The 24300-nt window shown below is 41.1% G+C and overlaps 2 protein-coding genes across 3 annotated transcripts in view; one reads left to right on the plus strand and one right to left on the minus strand.

Moving 5' to 3' along the window:
* myo1d (myosin 1D) overlaps window positions 1-14250 on the plus strand; it is a 115557-nt gene extending 101307 nt beyond the window's left edge. Inside the window, exon 22 of the mRNA XM_088069905.1 lies at window positions 7963-14250. Coding sequence (XP_087926031.1) covers window positions 7963-8119 — 157 coding nt within the window. The 3' untranslated portion in view covers window positions 8120-14250. The remainder of the gene's footprint in view (window positions 1-7962) is intronic.
* A 1595-nt stretch (window positions 14251-15845) lies between these two features.
* On the minus strand, window positions 15846-23458 carry cdk5r1b (cyclin dependent kinase 5, regulatory subunit 1b (p35)). 2 transcript variants are annotated; one of them, XM_088069858.1, is made up of 3 exons: window positions 23080-23458; window positions 20251-21369; window positions 15846-19668 (listed from the first exon to the last, which is right to left on the minus strand). In XM_088069858.1, exons 2-3 carry the CDS (start codon window positions 21153-21155, stop codon window positions 19647-19649), a joined length of 927 nt encoding a protein of 308 aa, XP_087925984.1. In that variant the 5' UTR covers window positions 21156-21369; window positions 23080-23458; the 3' UTR covers window positions 15846-19646. The 2 variants fall into 2 exon arrangements, with proteins under 2 accessions (XP_087925984.1, XP_087925983.1); XM_088069857.1 differs by having other exon boundaries at window positions 20251-21372.
* Between the last annotated feature and the right edge of the window lie 842 nt (window positions 23459-24300).

The raw sequence follows: 24300 nt of genomic DNA on the forward strand, positions 1-24300 counted from the left end.
TGAAAATGTTAAAATGCTCTATCTGGTAAACAGACTGTCTCTATCCTGTAAATGATCCACGTGTTTAAAAAGATTGTGTCTGATCCCGCTGTGTCTGACGAAACGTCGCTGTAAAGTGCACGAGGAGTCTGACTATCCATCAGTCATAAAGGCAGCGTGGCTCTGTCTGCAGTGAGTGCTCCCACAGTCCTGCCCCATGGTGCCTGACCTTCGCAGACACACACACACACACACACACACACACACACACACACACACACACACACACACACACACACAAAGAGTGTACAGTACATTTGTGCATGCTTTCCTTTTCTCTCTTTGCACTTTCTCTGTTGATCTCAGTGTGGCCTCACCAGCTGAAATATTGATGTGAGGAGACTGCAGGTTGTTTTTGAAGAAAGTGGTATCATTGGTCAGAACGGTGTGTGTGTGTGTGTGTGTGTGTGTGTGTGTGTGTGTGTGTGTGTGTGTGTGTGTGTGTGTGTGTGTGTGTGTGTGTGTGTGTGTATATGCTCAGTCTCTGAAACGTCGACAACATGGATTCATCTCCTGCTGAAGCACAGGTGTCTGTGTGTGTCCGTTGATACGTCTGTTTCGTGTGCACATGCGTTTTAGGACGTCTTTTGTGTCTCCACAGTCAGTCCCTTCAGATTGGACCGTATATTTGTTAAAATATATCGTCTTATGATAAAAAACAAAAGTATTGTTTTATATTATCCTAAATTGTTTATTTCATTTTCATCATCCGATAACGCTTTGCGTCCGTCCGCGTGGCTGAGGGGGCGTCTCAACAATGCACGGCACCAAAACAAACAAACATGGAGGAGCTAAAAGGGGCACTGTAAAGATTCAGCAGCAGCGACCAGCCGACTCAAAACCAGGAGGAGCTTGTACCCAAAAGAGGAGCTCCTTCTGACGTTTGGACGAATATGAAAAGTCAGACACGGACATAGGGGAGGGTAAATATACGAATATACTCGATGAAAAGCGTCTCTAAAATTACTTAATTATGAACATCATGTATAAAGTGTCCTTTTTCTTCTTTTTTTTAGCCACCGGAATGAGTGTTGTTTCTGCATTTCTTTTTCCTCTCTCTCTCTAACGGCTCTCTGCCTCTTACAGACACACACACAAAAAGCAGGGCTTTTGCAGAGCTCCAGACTGAAACTATTTAGTCACATTTTGCGACCACAGAGCACAAGTGCGACTTAGAAATTTTTGCAATATCTGACCTGAAGAGCTGTTAGTTTGTTTCCAGCTCACAGTGGATGAAACCTCATACCGCGGTTAGAGTTTAATTTTCTGTTAACGCTGACATCCAACTGTTGACTGGCAGGTTCAAGTCCAGCAAAAACATCAACACTTCTGGCCAGAGACTAGCCGGTACCTTCAAAATAAAAGCACTATTGGTTACAATACTTTATTTAACTTTGCTACAAGAATATTTTATTTAACTTTGTACTTTTTTTAATTTAACACTGTTAAAGTATTTTATTAAACATGAATATAACAGTAGTTTATGTAACTTTATCTTATGGCAGTAGCTACTTTATTTGTAACTGGTAGTTCATTTAATAATTTTGTATTTTAGAAGTTTATAGTAGTTTAGAGGAGATTTCAAAATGTCGAGATATATATCATGTATCGTGATATAGCCTAAAAGTATTGTGATAATGTTTTAAAGTGATATCGCCCAGCCCTATTTCTTGCCTATAATCTTCTTTATCTGTAATCACTGGTTTCATATTTTCTCAATCTAGCTCTGCGTCACCATTTTCCACACTAAGTATCCTTCTGACTGAAATATTTGTCTCCTACGTTAGTCTCTGACAATCGATCTAAACGGGATTATGCCAAGAATAGAAATGACATCTTTAATTACAAGACACAGAGAGTTGGACACTGAAGTGCGGCTGATTCTGATGAAACCAGATTAATTCATGAAGATTTTAAGTTGTTTTACATTGCAAGTTTTTGTTTTTGAAGTCTTCAAACTTTAGTAACAGCTCAGTGATTTTATTCAGAGCAGGACTACATTTAAACATTTGGAGACGAGATTCTTCACTCAGTGTTTTAGCTTCTGAAAAGGCTCCGTCATCATAGTTAGAAGTGCAGAAAACTCCAACTTTGATCACTTCCTCAAAGTCCTCAGTCTTTATGGCACATCAGCTTACAGAGTGCCCCCCCCTCCTCCTCATCGTCCTCTTCCTCCCCCTCCTGCAGCGCTCATATATTTTTCAGCAGCAGAGAGCTTGGGGGAGAGCCAGGTACACTATTAGAGGGATGACTCAGAAGTGGGACTGGATGGCTTCACAGACTGGAGGTAATCCTGGCTCCTCCACCTGAAAATAGCCCGGCTCGTCCTCTCCGGCGTCCCTTCAGTTCTCATTTCACAGCACTTTTCTTTAGTCTGATGCCTCTCAGCACCCCTGCTTTTATTCTGAATATTCTGTCCTATAAGTCTTTTTATACAGACCCTCTTTTTTCCTCTTTTCGCCGCTCTTGAAGGAAACCTATTAAGTTTTTCCTGTGAATATTGTTACAATATCAGATGTTCATATTAACCCTATGAAATCTGGATCGACATCACTTCTTTATGTGTTGCACGGATGCTTTTCACAGGTATTTAAACCTTTGTGAGCAAATTTATTATCTTCCAAAACCATGGGCGGAAAAGCATTGAGCAACTGAGCAAGAAATGCTCTGCAAATTTTAGAATTTTTTTTTAAATATAGTTAAAATGTCAAAAAAAACTATATTTAGAATGAATTCTGAATGAATTTACATTTAGAAATAATTACACATTTACTAATAATAATTAATTATTATTTTTAAGCACATTTTGTGTCTTTGTTTTTATTTTCTTTTTGTGATACTTCTCATGTAATTTTCATGTACTTTTTAATAATTTCTTGCTATTTTGTTGTGACTCGTCTTCTTTAGTTGCTCATTGCCTTCATCCCATGTTTAAACGAAATCAACCCTTTGAAACTTGAGCAGTTGGCTTGATTTATTTTTAGAAACATGGGAAGAAGACAATGAGCAACTTAAAAAGAAATGAACCAAATATTTGCAATTTAAAAAAATATTTTTCCCAAGCTTTTTAGAAATAATTTTCAAAATTAATCTTTTTTTTGCCCATTTCTTGGCAAGTTGCTCATTGTCTTTTATCTCATGTTTTCAAAAGAATTCAAATCAAATTTGCTCTGAGGTTCAAAGGCTTAAATACCTGTGAAAGGTACTTGAACGCAGCACAAAAAAAGTGATGTTGATCCAGGTCTCAAAGGGGTTAACATGTTCCTTGAGCTTCCAAAATTTAGTCCTCAACTTTTATTTAACTTTCATTTCACTCCCATTTCTCTTCCACTTCTCCTACCATCCTCCATCCTTCCGAGTCAAGAGGAGCTACTTTTGGGAGCAAGTGAGCTTGGACTCACATGGCATGAAGGGCAAAGACACACAAAGAGAACTGGGGGTAGGGAGAAGGAAAGAATTGATTTTCCAGTCGGAGAGGCCGTCCAGCGCAGGCCTAAGTCCGCCCTCGGGGCTGTGACTGGCTCGGGCCCGCTCCTGATGGGAAAGGCCAGCCAGTGACCTAAAGACTCATCTGATCAGGTTTTTCTGTTTGGAGATGAAGTGCTGTACTGGTTTTTTTTTTTTTATTGGAGCGCCAGAGTGTTTATTCAGGGAAGGCTTTGGCGGATCAGAAAAAGGTGTCAAAGACCCGTTTGGTGCACCGAGCTTTGTGAGGGTGTGTTGCGTTTTGTGTGTGAGTCTACACGTGTGGGTATATTTCTGTGAATGTGAGCCTAACCCTGTTTGCCCTTCACGAGGAGCACAGCGCAGCATCCCCTCTGGCATTTCACTGGGATGGAGAAGTAACGCGATGAGAGACGCTCACAGAAAGAGACGTATCACAACACACACACACACACACACACACAGTAGCTTTGCCTGGCTGGCAGCCATGACAGATGGGGGAGTTCAGTTCACGGGGGTTGCCATGGAAACCAGCATCACTGCTACCCTGAGCTTCTCCACTCTGCATAAGCTGAGCTACAGAGAGGCACACGCTCTGCAGAGGAGTGCAGCGTGGGCAGCAGGAACCCTTTTTGGTTTTTTTGCTTGTTGTTTATGACTTCTCGACATTGTGCATCAAGTCACCAGGTTCACGACTCTACCTAATTTTAGATTGGAGGGACGGAGATTGGCGGCTTTGTGCGACTCAGACGGGGAGTGCAATTAATGGATTTGTTTACAAATGACAAAGGCGGCCACCGTCAGTAACTGTGTCAGCGAGAAAGTGTGTCACTCGACTGAACAGATAGAGATGCGCATTCACACCCCTCCTCTCCGAGCTGCTTTACATTTACATTACATCTTCCTCTCGATCACAGAGCGATTATCGTCATCTCATCCCCCTTCACATTTGCACCACTCTCCAAACAGCAGCTTCACAATTTATGCCTTTTCCTCCTCGCACTGTGATTCCAGTCATCGATCCTGTTTAAGAGCAAACGAGGCAAAGCTCCCGTCCGCCCAGTAAGAGTCTAACTGGATGTGACAGGCACTAAAAGCCGATCCAGCCCGGCAACGCCAAATGGATCATTACTTCAACAGCACTCCTGTTTGATTTCTTCTCTGTTATTCATCTTCATTTTCTTGGTGTGTGTGCTGAAACATGCAAGCAGAGGTTTTAACACTCATGTTATGTTCAACTTCAAGGAACACCAGTGATTATCCCAGTAGTGTATATATATATAAGTAGTATATATATTTTATCTATAAACATTATCTTTAGCTCAATTAATATCAATTTTATTAATAATTAGCGTAATAATTTTTTTACCTCTTACAGGTCATGGTTTACTTCTATTTTTTTTTTACAGTTTCGAATAAGTTCTGTTATGAAGATGTTGATTATTATGTGTGTGCTGTATCATGATACAACATTGTTATAAATATTTTTCCTGTATTTTTAAACTTGCAGCAGCAGATTCATGCACATACACTAATATTCTCTCCCACGTACTCTCCTGGATCCTCACAGCGTCATACTCCTACATTCATACTCTTACAGCTGTACTCTCTCTTTGATAGTATATGTAAGACGAGAGGTGTTCAGAAACATGTCATGGTTTTATCTAAATGCTTCTTGTAGCTTAGATGTTTCTGCCTGTACCACTGAGCAGGTTCAACAAGGCTGTAAACCAATCAGCACTCATCGGTCCAGTTAAGTCTCTGTCTTTTTAAAGAACTAGTTCAACATTTTGGGAAATATACCCACCTGTATCTTCCTTTCCTGTTGAGAGTTAGATGAGGTGTTCTTGCGCCAAAATCCGACCAGCACTTTCATTAGACTGTTAAAAAAGAACGGATGTAACCACCGTGACGTCACTTGTTGTGTTTTCAAAGGAGGCGAGGACACGATCTTTGACCCCCCGGGAGCTTTGGGGTATGACTCATGCACAGTGTAACTGCAGATGTGATTTTGGAGGGTTACAGCAGTTGGTGTTAGAAATTATGGGATGCCGTATGCTCAGGTGCTCTTTGGAGCGCTATTTTTAGCCTTGTTGGATACAGTGGGCCTGACCGAATTTTTTGGGGTACATGTGAATGCATAGCGGGCAAAAGTTTTCATATAGAAAGCATTTGCTTATGGTCTTTTATTAAGACTCTTTTCAACAATTGCATACTTGTTATTCTCACCCATATCTTTCTAAACATAGAATTAAAATGTGTGCCGACCTCAAGAAAAAAACGCATTTTTATCGCATTTCTTTCTGGACTCGTTACATTGAGGAAACAATCTTTGTTGCAAATGATGTTCTTTTTCTTGACTATCTTGGATTATATTCTTGCTGCAAAGATATTTGAGAAAAAATGGGACATTGTTAGACTTATTGTAGGAGCTGAGCTGGAAATTCAAAAAGTCACAATCTTGCCAAAATGTATGCCATATGCACGAATACAGCCACCATTGAAGGGGAAAAAAATGACAAATGACAGTTCTGAGCGGCACACCGCTCCATCCATCTTTAACCTGACTGTAATCTAATCAGCCAGAGGTGTTGGAAACACCTGTGTGGGTTTGCAGGTCCTTTAACATGCTGCTCGTCACATTTTCAGGTTGCTGCTAAAGATTGTTGAACATTTATTACGCTGCCAGTTAAAACTGTAATGTTTGCACCGTTCTGAGCCGACAAAGAATCATCACAGCTCTCAGTTTAGTCTTTGAAAATCTTCCCTCACACACACACACACACACACACACACACATACACACACACACACACACTATCATATCTGTCTTACACATTTTTCAGTCTCATTCACAAAAAAATCTCTTGAGTACAGTCTCACTGTCAGTCTGACAGCTCTACTGTAAAGGGTATAATGGTATGTGTGTGTGAGAGTGTGATTGTATGCATGAGTGGGAATGATTGAGTTTACATGAAAGTACAGTTGTGTGTTTTTGTGAGTGAGCAAGTGTGATTTATGGGTCCAAACAACTGTGTGTGTGTGTGTGTGTGTGTGTGTGTGTGTGTGTGTGTGTGTGTGTGTGTGTGTGTGTGTAAGGGGGGATGAATGCATTGTATTTGTGAGATTATGATGCTGTGTGTGAGAACAAGTTTGATTTATGAACTCAATAGCCTCTCTTACTTTTTCTCCCTCCCTCTTTCACACACACACACACACACACACACACACACACACACACACACACACACACACACACACACACACACACACACACACACACACACGGGTCACTAATGGATGTGCATATTTTATTCCTGTGCATTAAACTATGACTGACTGTAATGTGAAGCCACTGAGGCAGGCTGCTTATACATCAGGGCTGCAGTAACCAAAATTTATGAATACTTTTTGATTATATGCGTAAATGTTCATTTTCTGATGTTTTTCTATATAAAAATGTGCAACTTTACACCTACCAGTAACTCATCAGCAACAGAGAAGTAAAAGTCCTAACACCACACTGTGAAATTATTAAACTACAAGAAAAATCCTGCATTCAAAACCAGTGAAAGTATTTATCAGCAAAATGTATTTAGTACTGTGCAGTCAAATTTTCATGTCAGTGTTTTCCTATTTTATCTGATCTTTTTGGGTTCATATATTACTGCTGCATTAATGTTTTTTCAGCTGTAGATGTTTAAGGTTGTGCTCATTTTAACCCCTTTATAGCCCTGTGGGTAGTTTTATCAGCACTTAGATAAATGGATAGATGGACAGACTGAGAGACAGATATTTAAAACAAACAGAAAAAGATAAAAACAAAATTAAACAAAACGGCAGTGACAAAAATGGATGAGAAGCTATACAAAAAACTCAATAAATACATTTGTGTCTCCTGATGACACTGCCCAGGGGTAGCAAGTATAAATTAAAAAGTAACGGTCCTAAAATTAATCCTTGTGGTACACCACAGTTAACCTCATAATGTTTGGAGAAGGGATTATCTACTGATGTATAAGAAAACTTTCTTCAGTGAAATATCCAAAATGTGATTTCATCAGGAAGAAATTTGAGAATTTTCTCGACATAAAGAAACACTTCATCCTTCCAGTAATCGCAAACATTCATTAGCAACACATCTGGAGAAAGATGGTTTTTACTGGACAGGAAGGCGATAAAAGAAATAAAAGGTAACTAAAGCTGTCAGAAAAAGGAGTAAGAAGTACAATAATTACCACTGAGAGCAGAAGTATAAGGTTGCATTAAATGGAAATACTCCAGTAATATACAGATACTTTGAATTTGTGTTTATATGTTAAATGGACTTGTGTTTTTAGAGAGCCTTTCTAGTCCTGCGACCAGTTAATTCACCTGCTCATACACATGCAAACTCAAGGTGCAACTCAGTTAAACTGGTTACATTGGTTACATTATTCCACTGCTCATCTCTCTCCGTCTTTTATTCTCTCTCTCCAGTGAGAAGAGGAAGCTGCAGGTGAACATTGCGAGTCCCATCCAGTGCAGCATGAGCGGGAGGAAGTGCACGATCATTGTCGAGCCCAAGATCAACCAATCCCAGCCTGACTTCACCAAGAGCCGATCTGGTTACATCCTGGCTGTTCCTGGCAACTAAAGTGGGCCACACAGGGTGAAACTTCCCCCAAAAAAAAAAAAAAAACGGTGACAGCAGAGATTAGAGCCAGGCTGAGATCATGATGATTCACTTCTTTTTTGCAGAGCTGCTGATAATGTGACGATATAGATAGCCGCTCTGTAGGAGGATTGCGGTAATTACATCCTCAATATGCAAAGCCATGCCAAATTTGACCTGTTTTCTAGATTTCTATGCAACATTACTATAAACAGGAAGTGCGCCTACACCTACATGCACAATGTCCTGAGCTAAACAGGTTTTTATAAAATGCACTACAGGATAATCCACCAAAGTGGTGTTTTTTTCTTTTTTAAAATCCAAATTTCAACTGACTTGCTTTGTGCAATATTTACTCTATTGCAGATGGAGTATTTTGGTGGCGGAGGTGAGAGGTGATTATGCAGCAACTGTTCTTTGAAAAACTGATGTTGCATAATCGGAAAAAAATCCAAAGGCTTTGCAGGAATTTATAATCCGTGCAGCTCCCTGTGCAGGGGCTAGAAAAGTGAAACCCAAAAAAAATGAAGCAAGATAATATTTATGTTTGACTCTATCTGCTCTAAAATACAAGAGAACACTTTTTGTGATGTATATTCTAAGGAATAATAATGTTAATGATCTTAATTGAAGACTTACCTACCTACACGGTAAATGAAAGGAAATGCAGCGTCCACTTAGAGTGCATAAAATGTTTACAATCACATGTGAGGACAGCAAAATGTGATTCAGTGGTTCAGCCAGTGTCTGAGGCACCAGCTCCAAATTCACTGTCAGTGTGTTAGTCACAGGACGTGTTGAGCATGTCCTGAACATCGCAACCTGCTACATGCAAAGTGTTAAAAATCTATTAATTTAAATCCTGCTTCTTATACTCTTTTCTGCAATGTGTGTACTTTTATAATACGCTCATACTGCTTATATATCAGAGGTTAGAATCAGCCCAAAAGACAATGTTTGCATTGTACGTTTCTGCAAACCATAAATATGTTACATCTACATGTTTCATGTATCATATCAAAGTTTCTTTAGTGACGCTGACTTTGTCATGCAGAGGTGGAAGTTAGTGGATCGTGTGTCACATAGGCAAGACCCACACAAGCTACAGACCACTGTTTAAGACCAACAACATTTGTATTTTAGTGACCCTTCCCAGGATTTCCATTTGTGTTTGTGGCACCCTGGGTGTTTTCACAGACCGGCCCCAGCTCTCCCAGCAGCGTTTGAACGAATTGTGGCATCTCTTAATGGCTTTTAAGCTACAAAACACGGGTGGTTTTTCACCAACCCTCCCTGCTTTTCCAGTGGCCTGTCAACCACTGGTTGAGGCCAACAAACAACAACCTCATTTTCTTTTGTAGAGACCCTTACCGGCGTTGGGTTTGTGGCATCGAACCTGGGTGTTTTTAGCAGAACATCACTGTTTTCTAACAGCATCTGTGGCTCAGAACCAGGGTGTTTTTCACCTACCAGTCCCTGCTTTTCCAGTGGATTTCTGTGCCACTAAATGTGGGTATTCTAAGCCAAATCTGTGTTTTTGCCACTGAACTTGATTGCTTTTGGTTGCGCACCACTCCACTGTGTTCCCCAGTGTTTTTCACCAACCCATTGCTGCTTTTCCAACAACTTTTCTACCACTGCAGAACACTATTCGAGACCAAACTGACAACCACACCAGTTTTTTTAGAGACCCTTCCATCTATCTCCACCAATGTTTCCAGCACTAAATCTGGGTGTTTTTTTTACAGACACGTGACAGCGTTTTCCAGCTGCATTTGAGCCACAGAACCTGGGTGTTTTTCACTGACCCATCCCTGATTTCTTTGCTTTTGTGGCCCCAAATGTAGGCGTTTTAAGTCAAAACTTGATCTCTCTCTAAACATAGTCAAGTTGTTTTTGTGTGTAAACCTAACCACACCTTCACCACAACAATGTTGGGAACAAACAGTTAAGTTTTATGTATCTGCTACAAAATAATGAACAAATGTAACATATCAGTGGTGTGCAAAAATGTGCAATGCAAACATTTTTTTCTGTAAATTGGGCTGTTAGAATACACTCTGGCAGCACCTATACTGCATTTAGTATAAAAAGAGATGCTAAAACTAAATAACAGAATGCAAATACAAAAACAATAACCAAAGCATTATTTTCTTTTTTTAACAGATATTTTGAGTTCGTATTCTCCTAAAATGTAAACTCTAGACTTGAGTGTTGCTGGCCAGTACTGTATAATCCCACGTGAACTCCAGCCCCTGAGCATAGTCTCATTTGCTCTTTTTTTGTCAGGTGAATAGCATAATGACTTGTAGTGGTCCTTCGTCCTGTGGAATAGCCTTCCATTTGACAAATATCCCCTTCATCAGAGAAAAGGAGAGTGTGTGAGTACGGCTGTGGGAGTGTGTGCGTGTGTTGATTAGCTCTTTTTAGCTCTCCTCTTCTTGGCTCTGAGGCTGAGAGTCTGGCGAGCGGCCACAGTGAACGAGTGAAGACAGAGGGGTGTGAAGTCTGGAATCAGACTGCTGTCCTAGTTTGCCTCCCTGTCTAATGATGGGAATGACTTTTCGTGGACTATTTCAGAGATTTGATTTTCATCTGCGCTCGCTAAACTCCCCTCGATGGTCCCGAGGCCAAATCCAACCAATCAAATCATCAGCACTTCAGAGATTGCTTTGTACTGTTCTCACAAGCTGTCGGCTGTGCTGAAAGTTTCCACTCTGTTTTCATCCTTTGGTAAGTGCTAGCGCGCTGCAATATGGTCTTTTTCCAGACATCGTGAGAATGTGTGGCAACACAGAAGCTCACGAGATGGAGATCTGGCTTGTCTGGCTTTACAGTGCGTGTATTAATATCCATACACAGATTGCACATATGGTGCAAATATCTGCTGCTCTGTAACAAACCGAATAATTCTGAGGTTAAAAGTTCATTTTTGACCCTGGATTTGCATTTTCCAAGGGCCAAACTAACAGTTTAAGAGATTAATACAGGCTATGGTTGCATTTCAAATTGCAAAAAAAGTGAAAGAAGATTTCAAATGCAGTTTGGATCATAAAATTCGGTTCAGCTGATGTTGAGATATCAATATCTAAAGTCAAAATAACTGTCTTGCCAGCATATTCTCTCTCACACACAATAGTCCAGCTATGGGGTCCAGATTTCTCCGTAGGCATTAGTTCAGGGTCCACACATTCGATAAATGACCACATATTCAGTTTTATTTCACAAAATGTAAACAACACCCGCACTTAAAACACAAAGAAATAATATTTGGTGCAAGAATAAAGAGCAATTACTTATAAGTTATTTTTTAAAAATAGTTCTGCAACCAAAAAAGTGAATTCTCTCCATGTGTATGGCTGAGACTGATTCTCTTAATGTCCATCTGAAGAAATCAAGGAGTGCTGTTAGCCTTCCAGTCATTAAGAGTTATTATCTTAGCTGCTAATATGGCGAAGAACAGGGTCTTATGTGGCAGTGCAAGAGACGCTTTGTTTGTTAACTTCAGTTAAAAAATATTTCGGATTCTTCTTCCATCGTGGAGGCATGTGAGAAAAATAGTTTACTTCAAGAATTCAAGGTAACACAGGGTGAGTAACTGAAATACAAATGATCATTCTGGGGGCGAAGTATTCCTTTGTGGTCGTCATGATGACGTGACGGTAAATGACACAAATTGTTAGAATGAGAAGACCAGAAATGTGTTATCCCTCGGCCCACAGAGACCTGGCTGTATTGTCTCTGAGCAAAGAACACTGACTGAGGGCTGAGGAGCGACAGCTCAGGGTTATGAGTCGGCGCTCCCCCGGTGTCTGGCCTAGTTGAAGAGGCAGACACACTCTCTTCAACAGGAAGCAAAAACTTGTTAGCAATCACTTCGGCCACAGCAGCACGGGGCTCTGATTGTGCCCGAGTGTTGTCTGAGCGAGTCGTTTATCTTAATTAGTTTGCAAGAGGCCCCGTCTTTTGAAGAAGCAAATCTCCATTCTACCTCGCGGCTCCGTGGCGGCCGACCTTGTCCCGTCGCCTGATAAGACACTTTGATGCAGAAAGAGAGTTGTTTGGGGAAAGTGGTGCATTCACAGTGTGGATTAAGGAAGTGACATTGGTTGCATTAATAGATGGTTTTCTAAGGAGCTCAGGCAGCCTGTGTGTGTGTGTGTGTGTGTGTGTGTGTGTGTGTGTGTGTGTGTGTGTGTGTGTGTGTGTGTGTGTGTGTGTGTGGACAATAACACTGCAGCTCTCCATATCCTTCGGCATGGTAATCTCCCACAGGGCTTCTCCTCTCCTCCGCTCTGCTCTGCTATTCACCGCTCATCATTAGGATGGACTCTGTGTCACTTCTCACTTCAGCGCTCCTCTCTTTGCTTTCTTAAGGCAAAAGGAGGAGGAGGAGGAGGAGGAGGAGGAGGAGGAGAGTGAACAAAGCCGAGCTTGGCCTCTTCTTTTTCTTTATTCCCTCAGCTTTCTCCTTCTCCCTACCTCCTTTTTCCTACTTTCCTTCCTCTGTTAAATCTTCGCTCCTCGCCCAGTCGGGCTGACTGTACCGTCCTGCAGGGCAGTGAAGGTTTTCCTTTTTTTTTTTTCCCATCTTTTCGTCCTGTGCCCAGGAGGCGTGGAAACAAGAAGGGAAACCACACCAGCAACAATACATGTGGAACAATAGGATGATCACACAGCAGTGGAAACAAAGAGATAACACAAAGCCGAGTAAATACTGTGGTTCCAAAATGTCTTAAAGGATGAGAATAATAATTCTGTCAACAAATCCCATGAAAAGACCAAAAATAGCAATTAGGGCTGGGTATCGTTACTGTAAATTGACTCCCGAGCCAGGATCAGCAAACTTTCTGTTGAGCCGATCTCTTTCCAGAGAACCATCAGTTCAATGTCTGCACGCTTCACACGAGCTAACACAGCTAACATCCGACACCAAACCATTAAACGGTCCCATCAATCTCACACCAACACTAAAACGGCTCGACTTTGTCATTTAGCCTGTTAATAAGCATTAGGTATCATTAACCATGTGATGCTAACAGTTAGCCCTGTCACTAGTCAGGTTTTCATTTCAGATTTGCACAAAACTTCAACAATATTTTCAACATGTTATGTTATGATGTTACGTGACTTCTCATTTTCGCAATAACATTCAAATAAGCATGGCGATGGATGTTCAAAACATTAGCAGGTTTATTTCTATTGCAGCTGCCGCACTAGCCGTCATTATTTCCAATCCAAGGCAACGTAAATGCCACAAAAACTTTTGAAAACATTGCTATATTACGAACATTCACATTATAGGTATTAAATGAAGTACTCTATTGGTCTCAGTGTCACTTTAAGGGTACTGATTTTTTTTAATGATATTCAGTCCTACCACTAGTTCATAGTGAAGAAGTTAATCTGTATAAATCGCTCTGAAGTATTTACTTTTATTTAAAAAAGTGATTTCATAAAACAGCTGGGCACTGTAGTTTCTATCAAGAATTACTCAAACAGGAGAGAAGATACATTAGGCTTTGATACACACACAATGCTCATTTCACTGTTATAATGTCAAATCTGATCAGATTTATCCTTGATTTTGTTTTGTTTTTTTTGGTGAGCAAATCCAATCAACAAAGATTAGTTTTCCATTACAATGATTATCAGCTTTACCGCAACTATAAAAATCACCGGCTTCTCCTCATTACCGCTTTACAAATGAGCATAAAAGGATGTTTAACACGAATGTTAACACTAGGAGACTTGTGCCATTGTGTTCTTCCCTTCACTGTTCTCTATATTGGGATCTTTTCCTCTGGTTTTCTGTGTTTTGATATGTTAGCCAAAGGGTAACAAATTCCATTCTCTTTTCCATAATTTATTCCCTACTCTGTGGCTTTGAGCTAAATCTGTACCGTTCATTCCGTATGTGCCTAATTTTATATTATATTTTGCATATTTGTGATCACATACCATAAATATACTGTAATCTCCAGAGCAAGTCTAAAGGGAAGCGTTGTAATACTATTTTTGTGCAAATGTATTCTGTATAAATACAGATTGTGCATTCCATGATGGGAAATATTTCATTAATCATTTTATTAATAAATTTATTTGCATCAATAGCTGCTGCTTTAGTCACTATCTGTACTTGTTTACTGCTGTGGGGGTGATGAGATAAAACTGTTGGAAGTCATTAGTCTGGATTTCGTGCCAACACTGATGTTATGTTGACTCAAATGTTTCCCGAGGCCGGCCGCACTCTGTAATGTGTGACGTTGCGATAGCAGAGCTCATCGTTAATCCACCCACTAACAGCTGTTTCAGCGGGTGACGTCGAAACGGCTAAAAAACCCCTACGGTCGGCATGACAACGCCGCTTGCCACTGCCACTGTGTCAGCCATCACCAGCCACCTCAGCAGGGGTTTATAATCCACTGGTTGATGGATGAGTGTCTGCTGCAGAGAGTGGGATGACTGTTTTTTCTTCCCTCAAGGGCAGTGACTAAGAATGACCTGGTGGTTAAATAAATGGGAGTTAATGGACAGAGAGTGATATGCAAAGAGTGAACTGACCCAAACTAATCTGTCTGTGTGGGGGCTCCCAGTGTATTTGGTGATACAGCACTGATTTCCAGCCATGGGTAAATGTAGCCTAGGAGATACCTCTTTTTTTGGGGTTTTTTTTCCTTTATTGTGAAAGGACAGCATGTAGAGTGAAAAGGAAAGAGAGAGAGAGGGGACAACATGCACCAAAGGGCCACAGGCTGGACACAGCCTTTTGTACATGGGGCGCCTGCTCTACCAGGTGAGCTAGCAGGCATCCTGACATACTTCTGCTGTTGGGCACATGGAAAGACTGTGGAGTAGCTTTAAAAAAACTATTGACTTTTAATGAGTATTAGGAGGCATTTAGAGAAACAATGAAAAAAGAAGTCTCAGGAAGAGCTCAGAGCGTTACACAGCATTGAAATACTTCTAACAAGAGCTACTTGATGTGCAGATCTGTCATAGACTGTATATAAAGATGGATGACGTTCCCCCACTTACACCCGCTCTGCGTAGGTGCAAGCTAAAATATCCCGCAAATGGCCGCTCCCATCATGCACTGGATGCAAAATTTATTTGGCGTGTCCTTAGAGTTTTGAGTTTGGCCTATGTTGCATTGGCTAACGTAGAGGGGCAGGCTTTATGACCAATACTGCAGTTAGACACCAGGAGGCAATCGAGATTGAAAAGCTACAATTTGGGGGAGTTGTCATGTTGTCCACCTTTATATACAGTTTATAAGATCTATTTGTTTAAACAAATTTTTACTTTCACAGTAAGCTGCCAGCCACCATCAGGTCAACTACAGTTTGACTGTTGCCATCTTGGTTTTTCTCAGCCAGAAATGATCATATTTGGGTGAAAGGTTGGCGCTATTGCAGAGGTGAATAGTAGGTTCAGCAGGCCCCTTCTCTTATATAACACCATTCACTAATGATAACTGCCATTTAATGGCCTGATAACAGTCAAACCAGCACAAATCAAAGTGTAGGTTCGATCCCCAAACTTATACAAACATTGCCAGTTGAGATAAATCTTGATAGGGAAAATGAAAGAGCAGCACTTGCCCCCCCCCCCTTACTACCACCTGAGCGAGGCCCTAAACCCAAAGTTAGACAAAATGAACGCTCATCGGTCCACAGCCGGAGGCACAAAAAGACAAGTGGCGACCTTGAACGATCAGTGCATTTTATTTTTCCATCACAGTACAAAAATAAATTAAAATAAGCAGAAACTAACTGAAAAAAAGTTTCAATTACAGTAACAGCTTTTTTGTCTTTTTCAAAACAAAAAGAACATTTTTATTGAACAGCATCGACACCCCTCCCTCACCCCAACGAGGGAAAACCAAGTCCCTGTACCAGTGTGGTCGGTGTATGCTCCATGTCCATAAGAAAACATGTCACACATTCTTCTGTACAAATAAAATGCTGTCATTCACACACACTCTCACACACACACATTCACACACACATGCAGCCGTCGTTTGTCTCCCTTTTTGAAGTTCTTAACCACTGTCTCGTTTTTTTGTTTTTTTTATCTACAAAGTACGCAACAAGATACAGAAAAGAATTTGACAGAAATCTTTAACTATCACTTGAGTCTTTTTTCATATTGTATAAGCTTTTTGAAAGTATTTTCTCAAACAACTACTCAATGATGCAAAGTGGAAAAGAAATGGCACATTTCAAGTGAGTCGGGGGGAAAGTGGACAGAGAGAAAAAAGGTTTGGGGTCTCTTCTTGAGGCCCTTTTAACCCCAATGCCCTGCTTTTTATTCACTGCCAGAGCAGAAACCCATCCAAAGTGCGTGTCCCCCTATTGTGCCAGTACAAACACTCCAAATGAACTTTCTCAACTCCACATGACGGCCACAGTCCCGCAGCAGAGGCAGGTTGTGAGCTGCTCATTTTCTCAGGTTCACACTAACACAGCAGCGGAGAGGCCGTCCATTCTCCGGGAAAGAGCTTTGACAGAAACCTTTTGTTGGCACTACCAGCCCATTAGACAGATTTTCAGAACACTGCTTAAAGAAAGAGCACTATTTATCTATGTTGAGATGTGATGTGAAAACCTGTAAAATTCTCATACATTTCTGGATGAAAATACTGTAGCTTCTCCGTTGATTGCACTTATTACAGAGATAATAACTGTTCTGCATGCTTTTCAGTTTTGGTTGTCATGTTGTTGCATCGTGTCATTTTCTCCTTCCTATGATTGAAAATGTGATTATTCCCGTAGAGGTCACCTCATCTCCTGCAGCCCCTCGATGAATGTGATGTCACCTCACGTTTGATTTACACGCAGGTGATGCTGATGGATTATCCTGAAGGTAAAGCTGTGCTTTTCTGCAGCGATGCAGAACGAGTGTCATTGAAATAATCTGCTTCCTTGGAAAAGTGAGTGTGTGCTTTCTGTTTGATATGTGGGGCAGCAGGTTGGGTTCATGCAGGCCGGCGTTTCACGAAAAAAAAGATGTTTTTAAGGGCATTTTCTATTAGTCCAGTGTGTAGGATTTACGGGCATCTATTGGTAGAAAAGGTATGTTGATAAGATGGTAAGATTTTCATTAGTTTATAATCACTTGAAAATAAAAATTGTTGTGTTTTTACTACCTTTGAATGAGCAAACATTACGAGTGGGTGCTATTCTGCAGAGCTCACCAAGGTGTTTCTACAGTGGCCTAGAATGGACAATCTGAACACTGGCTCTAAATAAGCCATTCACATTGTCGGCCTTCGTAAATCTCCGTTAGATGCTGCTAAGCATTGGCTAACATAATTTGCAACTTGATGCTTCTAAATCCTATAGAGTAGACCAAGTTGTTTCTGAAGTAGCCCAGAACAGACAAGCCGGGCCTATGTGAGTCTCCACTATGCTATTAATCGTCATTTATCGTTATTCTCTGCTTGATGCCTCTAAATCCAATGGAGTACACCATGTTCTTTCTGCAGTAGCCCAGAATGGAGAAAACAAACACTGGCCCTAAATAAGGCCATTAGCACTGAAGCAATGGGCTAAATAAATCTCCACTAGATGCTCACGTGTCAGCCACCATAATTTGTGCATAGATGCCACTAAAGCCTACGGAGTCGGCCATGTTGTTTCTACAGTAGCCCAGAATGAACAATCCAAACACTGGCTCTAAGTAAGGCCATTTGTGTTTAAGCAACAGTGTATTGGCCAACATAATTCTCAGCAAGATGCGCATAAGCATTGGCCACCATAACTCTTTGCTAGAGGCCACTAAATTCTCCAGAGTCCACCATGTTGTTTCCACAGTAGTCCAGAAGAGACAATCCAAACACTGGCTCTAAATACGTCCATTCCTGTCAACCTGCATAATTCTTGGCTAGGTGATACTAAGCATCAGCCACCATAATTTTCTGCTGGTTGCTACTAAATCCTACGAAGTCGGCCATGTTGTTTCTGAAGTAGCCCAGAATGTGCAATCCAAATACTAGCTCCAAATTAGTCCATTCCTATTGAAGCACTGGCCTGAATAATTCTTCGCTACATACTATCTAGCTTTGGCCACCCTGATTCTCCACTAGAGGCCAATAAATCCAACAGACTATGCCATGTTACTTCTACAGTAGCCCAGAATGGACAAAACAAACACTGACTTTAAATAAGGCCATTCGCATTGAAGTGTTGGCCTAATCTCTGCTTGATGCTCATCAGTGTTGGCAAACATAATTCTCCACTAGAGGCCAATAAACCCTACGACATTCACAATGTTGGATCTACGGTAGCCCAGGACAGACAATATTGTATCTACAGTGATCCAGAATGGACGAATCAAAGCGTTGGCCTACATAATTCACCACCAGATGCCACTAAATCCTACTACGCACTGGACGTTTTCAGTATAAGGTCAGTGATGTGTTCTGTCAAGGTGTCCTTGATGATGTCACTTTGGTGTTGGTCAGATTTAACATTGGCTTTTTAATTAGGTACTCATCGATAAATCCCCGCAACATTCATTTGCATAAACCAGATCAATCTTCATTCCCACCAAAGATAAGCACACCTGCTACACCAGCGAAGCCCCTCCTCGTGTCCCTTCCCTTCTCAGCATCTCTCATCTCGCATTTACATTAAATGTGCCTAAATAAATACGTAAATGGCAATAAATTAGGTGTCAGTAAGTAGTTAGTTAACAGATGAAAATCCGTCCCATCATTCAACAGCTGGACAAACAGTACAGTATTTCAGTGTTCTCAGACCTGTGGGATTTTCATCAAAGATATGGCACTGTTTTTTTTTTAAACATTTTCTACGCTGAATCATAAGCACAAAATCAAACATCATTCCAAAAATTGACAAAAAGTACAAAAAGAATTTTCCCTGGTAAACAAATAGCCTATTTTAGCAAGCAGAGCTAAATAAACTAGTGTCACTTTGTTCACAGCATTCTCTAATGCAGATGCAGTTGGTTTACAAATCAAGTAAAAAGAAGAAAAGTAATAGTTGTTCCTTCCCTCCCGGAAAAAAAAAATTGCATGGCACACGTGCAAAAACATTACATTTCTAAGTAAAAAAAAAAGAAAGAAATCAAAGAAAACTTGTTCCAGAAAAAGCAATAAATAAGCCTCCACAGGTGTAAGCCTCTGGGGAGTAAAACATCCATTAACTTGTTTTATTTTTTTCCCTAGATGAAAATAAAGTAGGTCTTTCTGAACACACAGTACGACCATTCATCACGGGCCATACGTCCTCTGGCTGTTGTCCTCCTCACCAAAAGTCCCACAATGCAGTTTTTGCTTATTGTCCATTCAATCATCCCATAAGTCCAGTTGTAGAGCCACAAAATATGGATCCAGTATAGACGGCCCCTGCTGTTCTTCCAGATATGCATCGACGCAACAAAATGTCCAGTGGTATCCGTATTAATAGAGGGGGGACGTGGCGTTCCAAAGAGCCATGATTTTGCAGCCGGAGGTGCTTGTTCATCCGTGATGCCCAGCCAGTCAGGCGATGGCCCTCACCCTCCTGCAGTAGGCAGTGCACATCACATCGTCAAACAGTCAGAAGGTCACTGGTTAGGCTGCCGCAGCCTCAGTCCTCTCCACATTCATTGCTGTAGATGTACGCTTCCATTTCTAATGTTTGTTGTTGTTTTTTTTTTTGTCTGAATTTTTTTTTTAAGATTTTCAGTATTTCATATAGATATATATCTGTAGCAAAGGATTTACCCAAGTCTGGCATTTTTTTTTTTTTGGTTGGAAAAAAAAGCTTTCATTCTCGGGTTGACAGAAAATCCATCCTTTGCTTGTTTGAAAATAGAATTTGGCTTTGTCTTCGAGAGGCAAAAAAGAGTCCAATTTTTTAGGTGGACATTGCAACTCCCTCAAACACAATGCAAACGTTTTAAATGTGTGAAAATCACTGCAGAGTTGAAAATTCAGTCTTGCAAAGTACAAACAAATGCTCCCTAATTGTCCTAGTCCCACTTCAGTTTGGGCTATAATAAATAAATAAATAAATAGCATCACAAATATCTTTCAAACTTGTCAAAATGCCAGACTGGAGTATGCCCCACCTCCCCTCTGCTCCCCCCCAGCATCCCCTCACCGGTCCAGGCCGATGAGCAGGCGGCTCCTCTCCTCCTCCTTCTGGCTCTCGTTCTTCAGGTCTGCAAACACCTGAGTGAAGTAGTGCGGGTCGGAGTTGATCTGGAGCATCTTTGCGCTCATCAGGTTGATGATGGACAGGCAGCGGTCCCAGAAGGTCTCCTTGGAGCTCTCCACAAGGAAAGGCTTGAGAGGGTAGGATATCTCGTTGCCCATGTAGGAGTAAGAAAGGTAGAGACAGGTGAGCAGCACGGCCTGCAGCTCGTGCTCCGTGGCCACCTCGGAGGAGACCACGTCGCGGCACAGCATGTAGACGAAGACCACGTTTGCAGGGGTGATGAAGCCCTGGTCCTGCCAGCCCTGCAGCAGCAGGGAGCGGTCCACGCTACGCAGCCACAGCACTGGGTCAGTGGGTGACAGGTGTTTGAGCCGGTAACAACGCCGGCACAGAAACTCCCCGAGGCAACGCAGCAGCTCGCTAGTGGAGGCCTGGACGATCACTCTCTTAGGGGTCCCCGGGGCCACATTGGAGTTGGTCAGAGGTGCCTTCTTGACGGACGATGCTGTGTTGTTGGAGGTCTTGGTGAGAGCCGGAGTGCTCTGGTCCTGGGTGAAGGTGGACAGGTTGGCGCATGACTGCGACTTCTTCAGGTTCTCATTGTTCAGGTGGGTGACATTGTTCTGGTAGGTGCCGTTGGGCTGCACCTTCTTGGAGCCTTTCTTCTTTGCTGACACCGCTACAATCCGCTTCCACGGGAGCACGTTGATGAGCGAGTGGCGCTTCAGGTTCTTGTCTTTGGCGTTCTTGCTGTTCTGGACAGCCGTGTAGTGGCCCACGGTGGCCGGGCCATCCTCGAAGAGAGCCGCCTTTCGGTAGCTAGGTGACAAAGACAGCACGGTTCCCATGGTGACTGCAGGGAGGCGTCCAGGGGCTTCGGCCGCACTGGGTCAGAGGAGGGTCTGCCAGGGGAGATCCGGAGGGGCTCTGTGCTTCTGGGAGCTGGGAGTCCCGGGCTACAGGCTGCCTCTGGGCATCTAAAGCCTGGGAGAGTATTGTCCTGTGAGCAGCACTCGGAGGGGATAACGATCACCTCGACTGTTGGATTTCAGCTGATGGCCTCTGCTGGAAGCAAAAGAGATCAATAATCAGAAAAAATAACTGGTGAAGCATCAATTACTTTTAAATTATCCATCATATTTACAAACAGCGATCTAAATGTATTTACTTATATAAGATCTCTACATGTAACATCAGATAATATCACAGTAATGAGCAGTTTATCTGCACCTCATGCTGATTAGCAGTATTGATTTGACTCAGTAAGTAATGCGATGGATCAGCCTATAGCCAATTAATTCAAACAGTGCACTGTAAAATCTGATGAGTTGATCTTACTTAAAATAATCTTAGAAACGGATTGCCTTGAAAAAGAGAAGTAAATATAACTATTAATCTTTATTTTTATTTTCATATCCAATTGTGAAGCTTACGTGACATTTAGATGAATTTACTTATCTTTACTGAATTTTGTGAGGTTGTAGCAACTTAAAAATGAGAACTGAATTCCGTTGTTCTTTCTAAGTGTTAGCAACCTCAGAAAACCAAGTTATTTTGACTTAACTTCATCATCACAAAAAGGATTTAGCCAGTGATGAAGATCTTTTCTATACAAATAGGACTTTGCAACCAGCAGAAGACAGATATATAGCACAGCAGACTTGGTTTACTAAAGTTGCTTAAACTCAAAAAGATTTATTTGATTAAACTTTTCATTTTTAAGTTGCAACAACTTCACAAAATTAAGAAAATATAAGTACATTTTAAGTAAAACGAACAAATAGATATAAAGTTAACATACATTAAGATCAATCGTTATACATTTTTCAAGGCAATCGGTTTTTTTTAAGTAGAATCAATTTGTCAGATTTTACAGTGTAAGATCCCTCCTGCTGCATCCTGTATTATTAACCTTTTAGTGTGAAATTGCAGCCTGTAGCATGCAGAAAAATAATAATATGGGTGACTGTGTATCTAATCAAAGGTATTCTTCTTCACATTTGATTTAAATGCATCATATATGATAAACTGATAATGAGAGCTCCACATTTCATTGGCAATGGCCGACGAGTCAGAGCGAACCACGCGCCACCCCTCTCACTAAAATGGAAGACAGAAACGTAAACACCTTAATAACAAGTGAAGGTCGCGTTTGATGCGTGATTCTACACATTAACGCACAAATCCAAGGTCATGACATTTACTTTCATTAAAACTACACTCACAGAAGGATGTGTTTTTGTCTTTGCACGACATATTTTAATCTTCGCTGCAGCACCTACAGTATGCACAGTATGGATCGACTTTGCTCGCTTGCGCAGCATCCGAGAGCTGCTTCATTCCATCACAATGTTATCAATCTGATTTGTCGACTGTGGATAAATTATCGAAAAAAAGCCTTTACTGTGACTTCAGTTGGATGAAATGAAGGCATGTCTTGTGGTTTTTTGGTGTGTGATGAGGGGTTGTGTACATCGGGTGCTCTCCGTGGTGCTGAAGCTGAGCGTCTGCGTCCAAGTAAAAATGCTGGCCATAATAGGTAGCGGCTTTAATGAAGAAAATCATCATATTTTCCTCCTATTCGTCAATATGTCGCACTATATCGGTGCATTTTGCTGTCTATAACTTTAAATCCCCATTTATTTCAATTGAATGTCATATATTTCATTAGATATAGATGCGCATTATCTGTTTTATTGTGTGCACAAATCTTTACAAAATACAATCCTTCAATTTTTGTACAAATATGATCCAAAATTAAAAGAAACTCACCAGGTGAGAGTATAATTGCGCTGTAAGGATGCTGCTCCGCTGCTTGATCCTGGTTTTTCCTCACAAGACGCCTTAAAAACATAAAACCATCTCCGAGAATATTAAATGCGACAATGAAAAATAATCCGATCCGAAGCGGAAAAAAAGCAAGCCTTGGATGAGCGCGCCTGGTGTCGGCGGTGCGCAGACGATGGTAGGCAGTTGTGGAATGGATGCTCGGATGAAGATGTGCTCCTGGTCCTCCTGGCCGCGAGATGCGGATGCTGCGAGGGCTGGTGTTGTGTTGTGTCAGTTGGCTGTGTGTGTGAGGATGGTTGACGCAAAGGCGGTGGAGGGGCGCCGCTCTGCGCTCTGTGCGCGGTGCTGTCTCTGCTGGGAAACAACTCCGCCTATAGCCCTGCACATACAGTACATGCAAGCGCTCGTGCAAACTGAACCCGGTGAACCCGCAGGATGTTTTTCCTTATAACACCAATCAAATCTAATCAACAATATTCATATAAGCATTTACGTAGTGGGTTAATAGAGAAGTTCTATCTCTGCAATGCATTGAATATGAAATATTTGTATCTCGTTAATCTCTGTGCAAGCTTTTATAGTAATCTCATGTAGTCCATATGTTCCTATACAGTCCTCTAGTGGGGGCTTGCCTGTCTCTGTGGTACTCCATTATGAGATATGGTCAGACCAATGCATCATTTTGCCATTTGAGCAGATACTGCTGCTTTATTCAGTGTTGGATGTCAGCCAGTCATCCATTAATATGATGAATTTCCCCTTAAAGACCACTGGCACAAAGCTATAAATGCATGACAATATATTCTTTTTGAACAATCTGTGTTTTTCTTTTATCTTTCAAATGTTAGTTGGTTGCATTTGTGTTTTAATTGAGAGTCACTACAAACACCCAGCCCAAAATGTTTTTCATAACAATATTTCGACAACACATAGTTACAAAAAAAAAAGAATTAAATAAACAACAAATAGCGTTTTGCAAGACCTAAACAATAAACAATAAAATGAAAAAAAAAAAAACACCAATAAATGAAAGTCTATAGAAAATGAAAAAGAAATAATAAAATAAAATGAAATAAGCACTAGGAATAGAATAAAGTTAAAAAAAAAAAAAAAAGCCTGGTTGAAAAGACTGATCTCTGAAACAATGCAGGCAAAAATAAATAAATCTAAAAAAATAAAATAAACAAAAATAAATAAAACGTT

This window comes from Plectropomus leopardus, chromosome 19 (assembly GCF_026936395.1).
Source record: "Plectropomus leopardus strain MGB_pleo_1.0 chromosome 19, ASM2693639v1, whole genome shotgun sequence".
NCBI lineage: Eukaryota > Metazoa > Chordata > Actinopteri > Perciformes > Serranidae > Plectropomus > Plectropomus leopardus.

Bases quoted from the DNA above. Each gene is read 5' to 3' on its own strand.
- cdk5r1b (XM_088069858.1), bottom strand. From the start codon at position 21,155: ATGGGAACCGTGCTGTCTTTGTCACCTAGCTACCGAAAGGCGGCTCTC. The intron at 19,669-20,250 runs GTGAGGGGATGC...TGCCTACTGCAG, and splicing joins CTGCTCATCGGCCTGGACCG to GAGGGTGAGGGCCATCGCCT.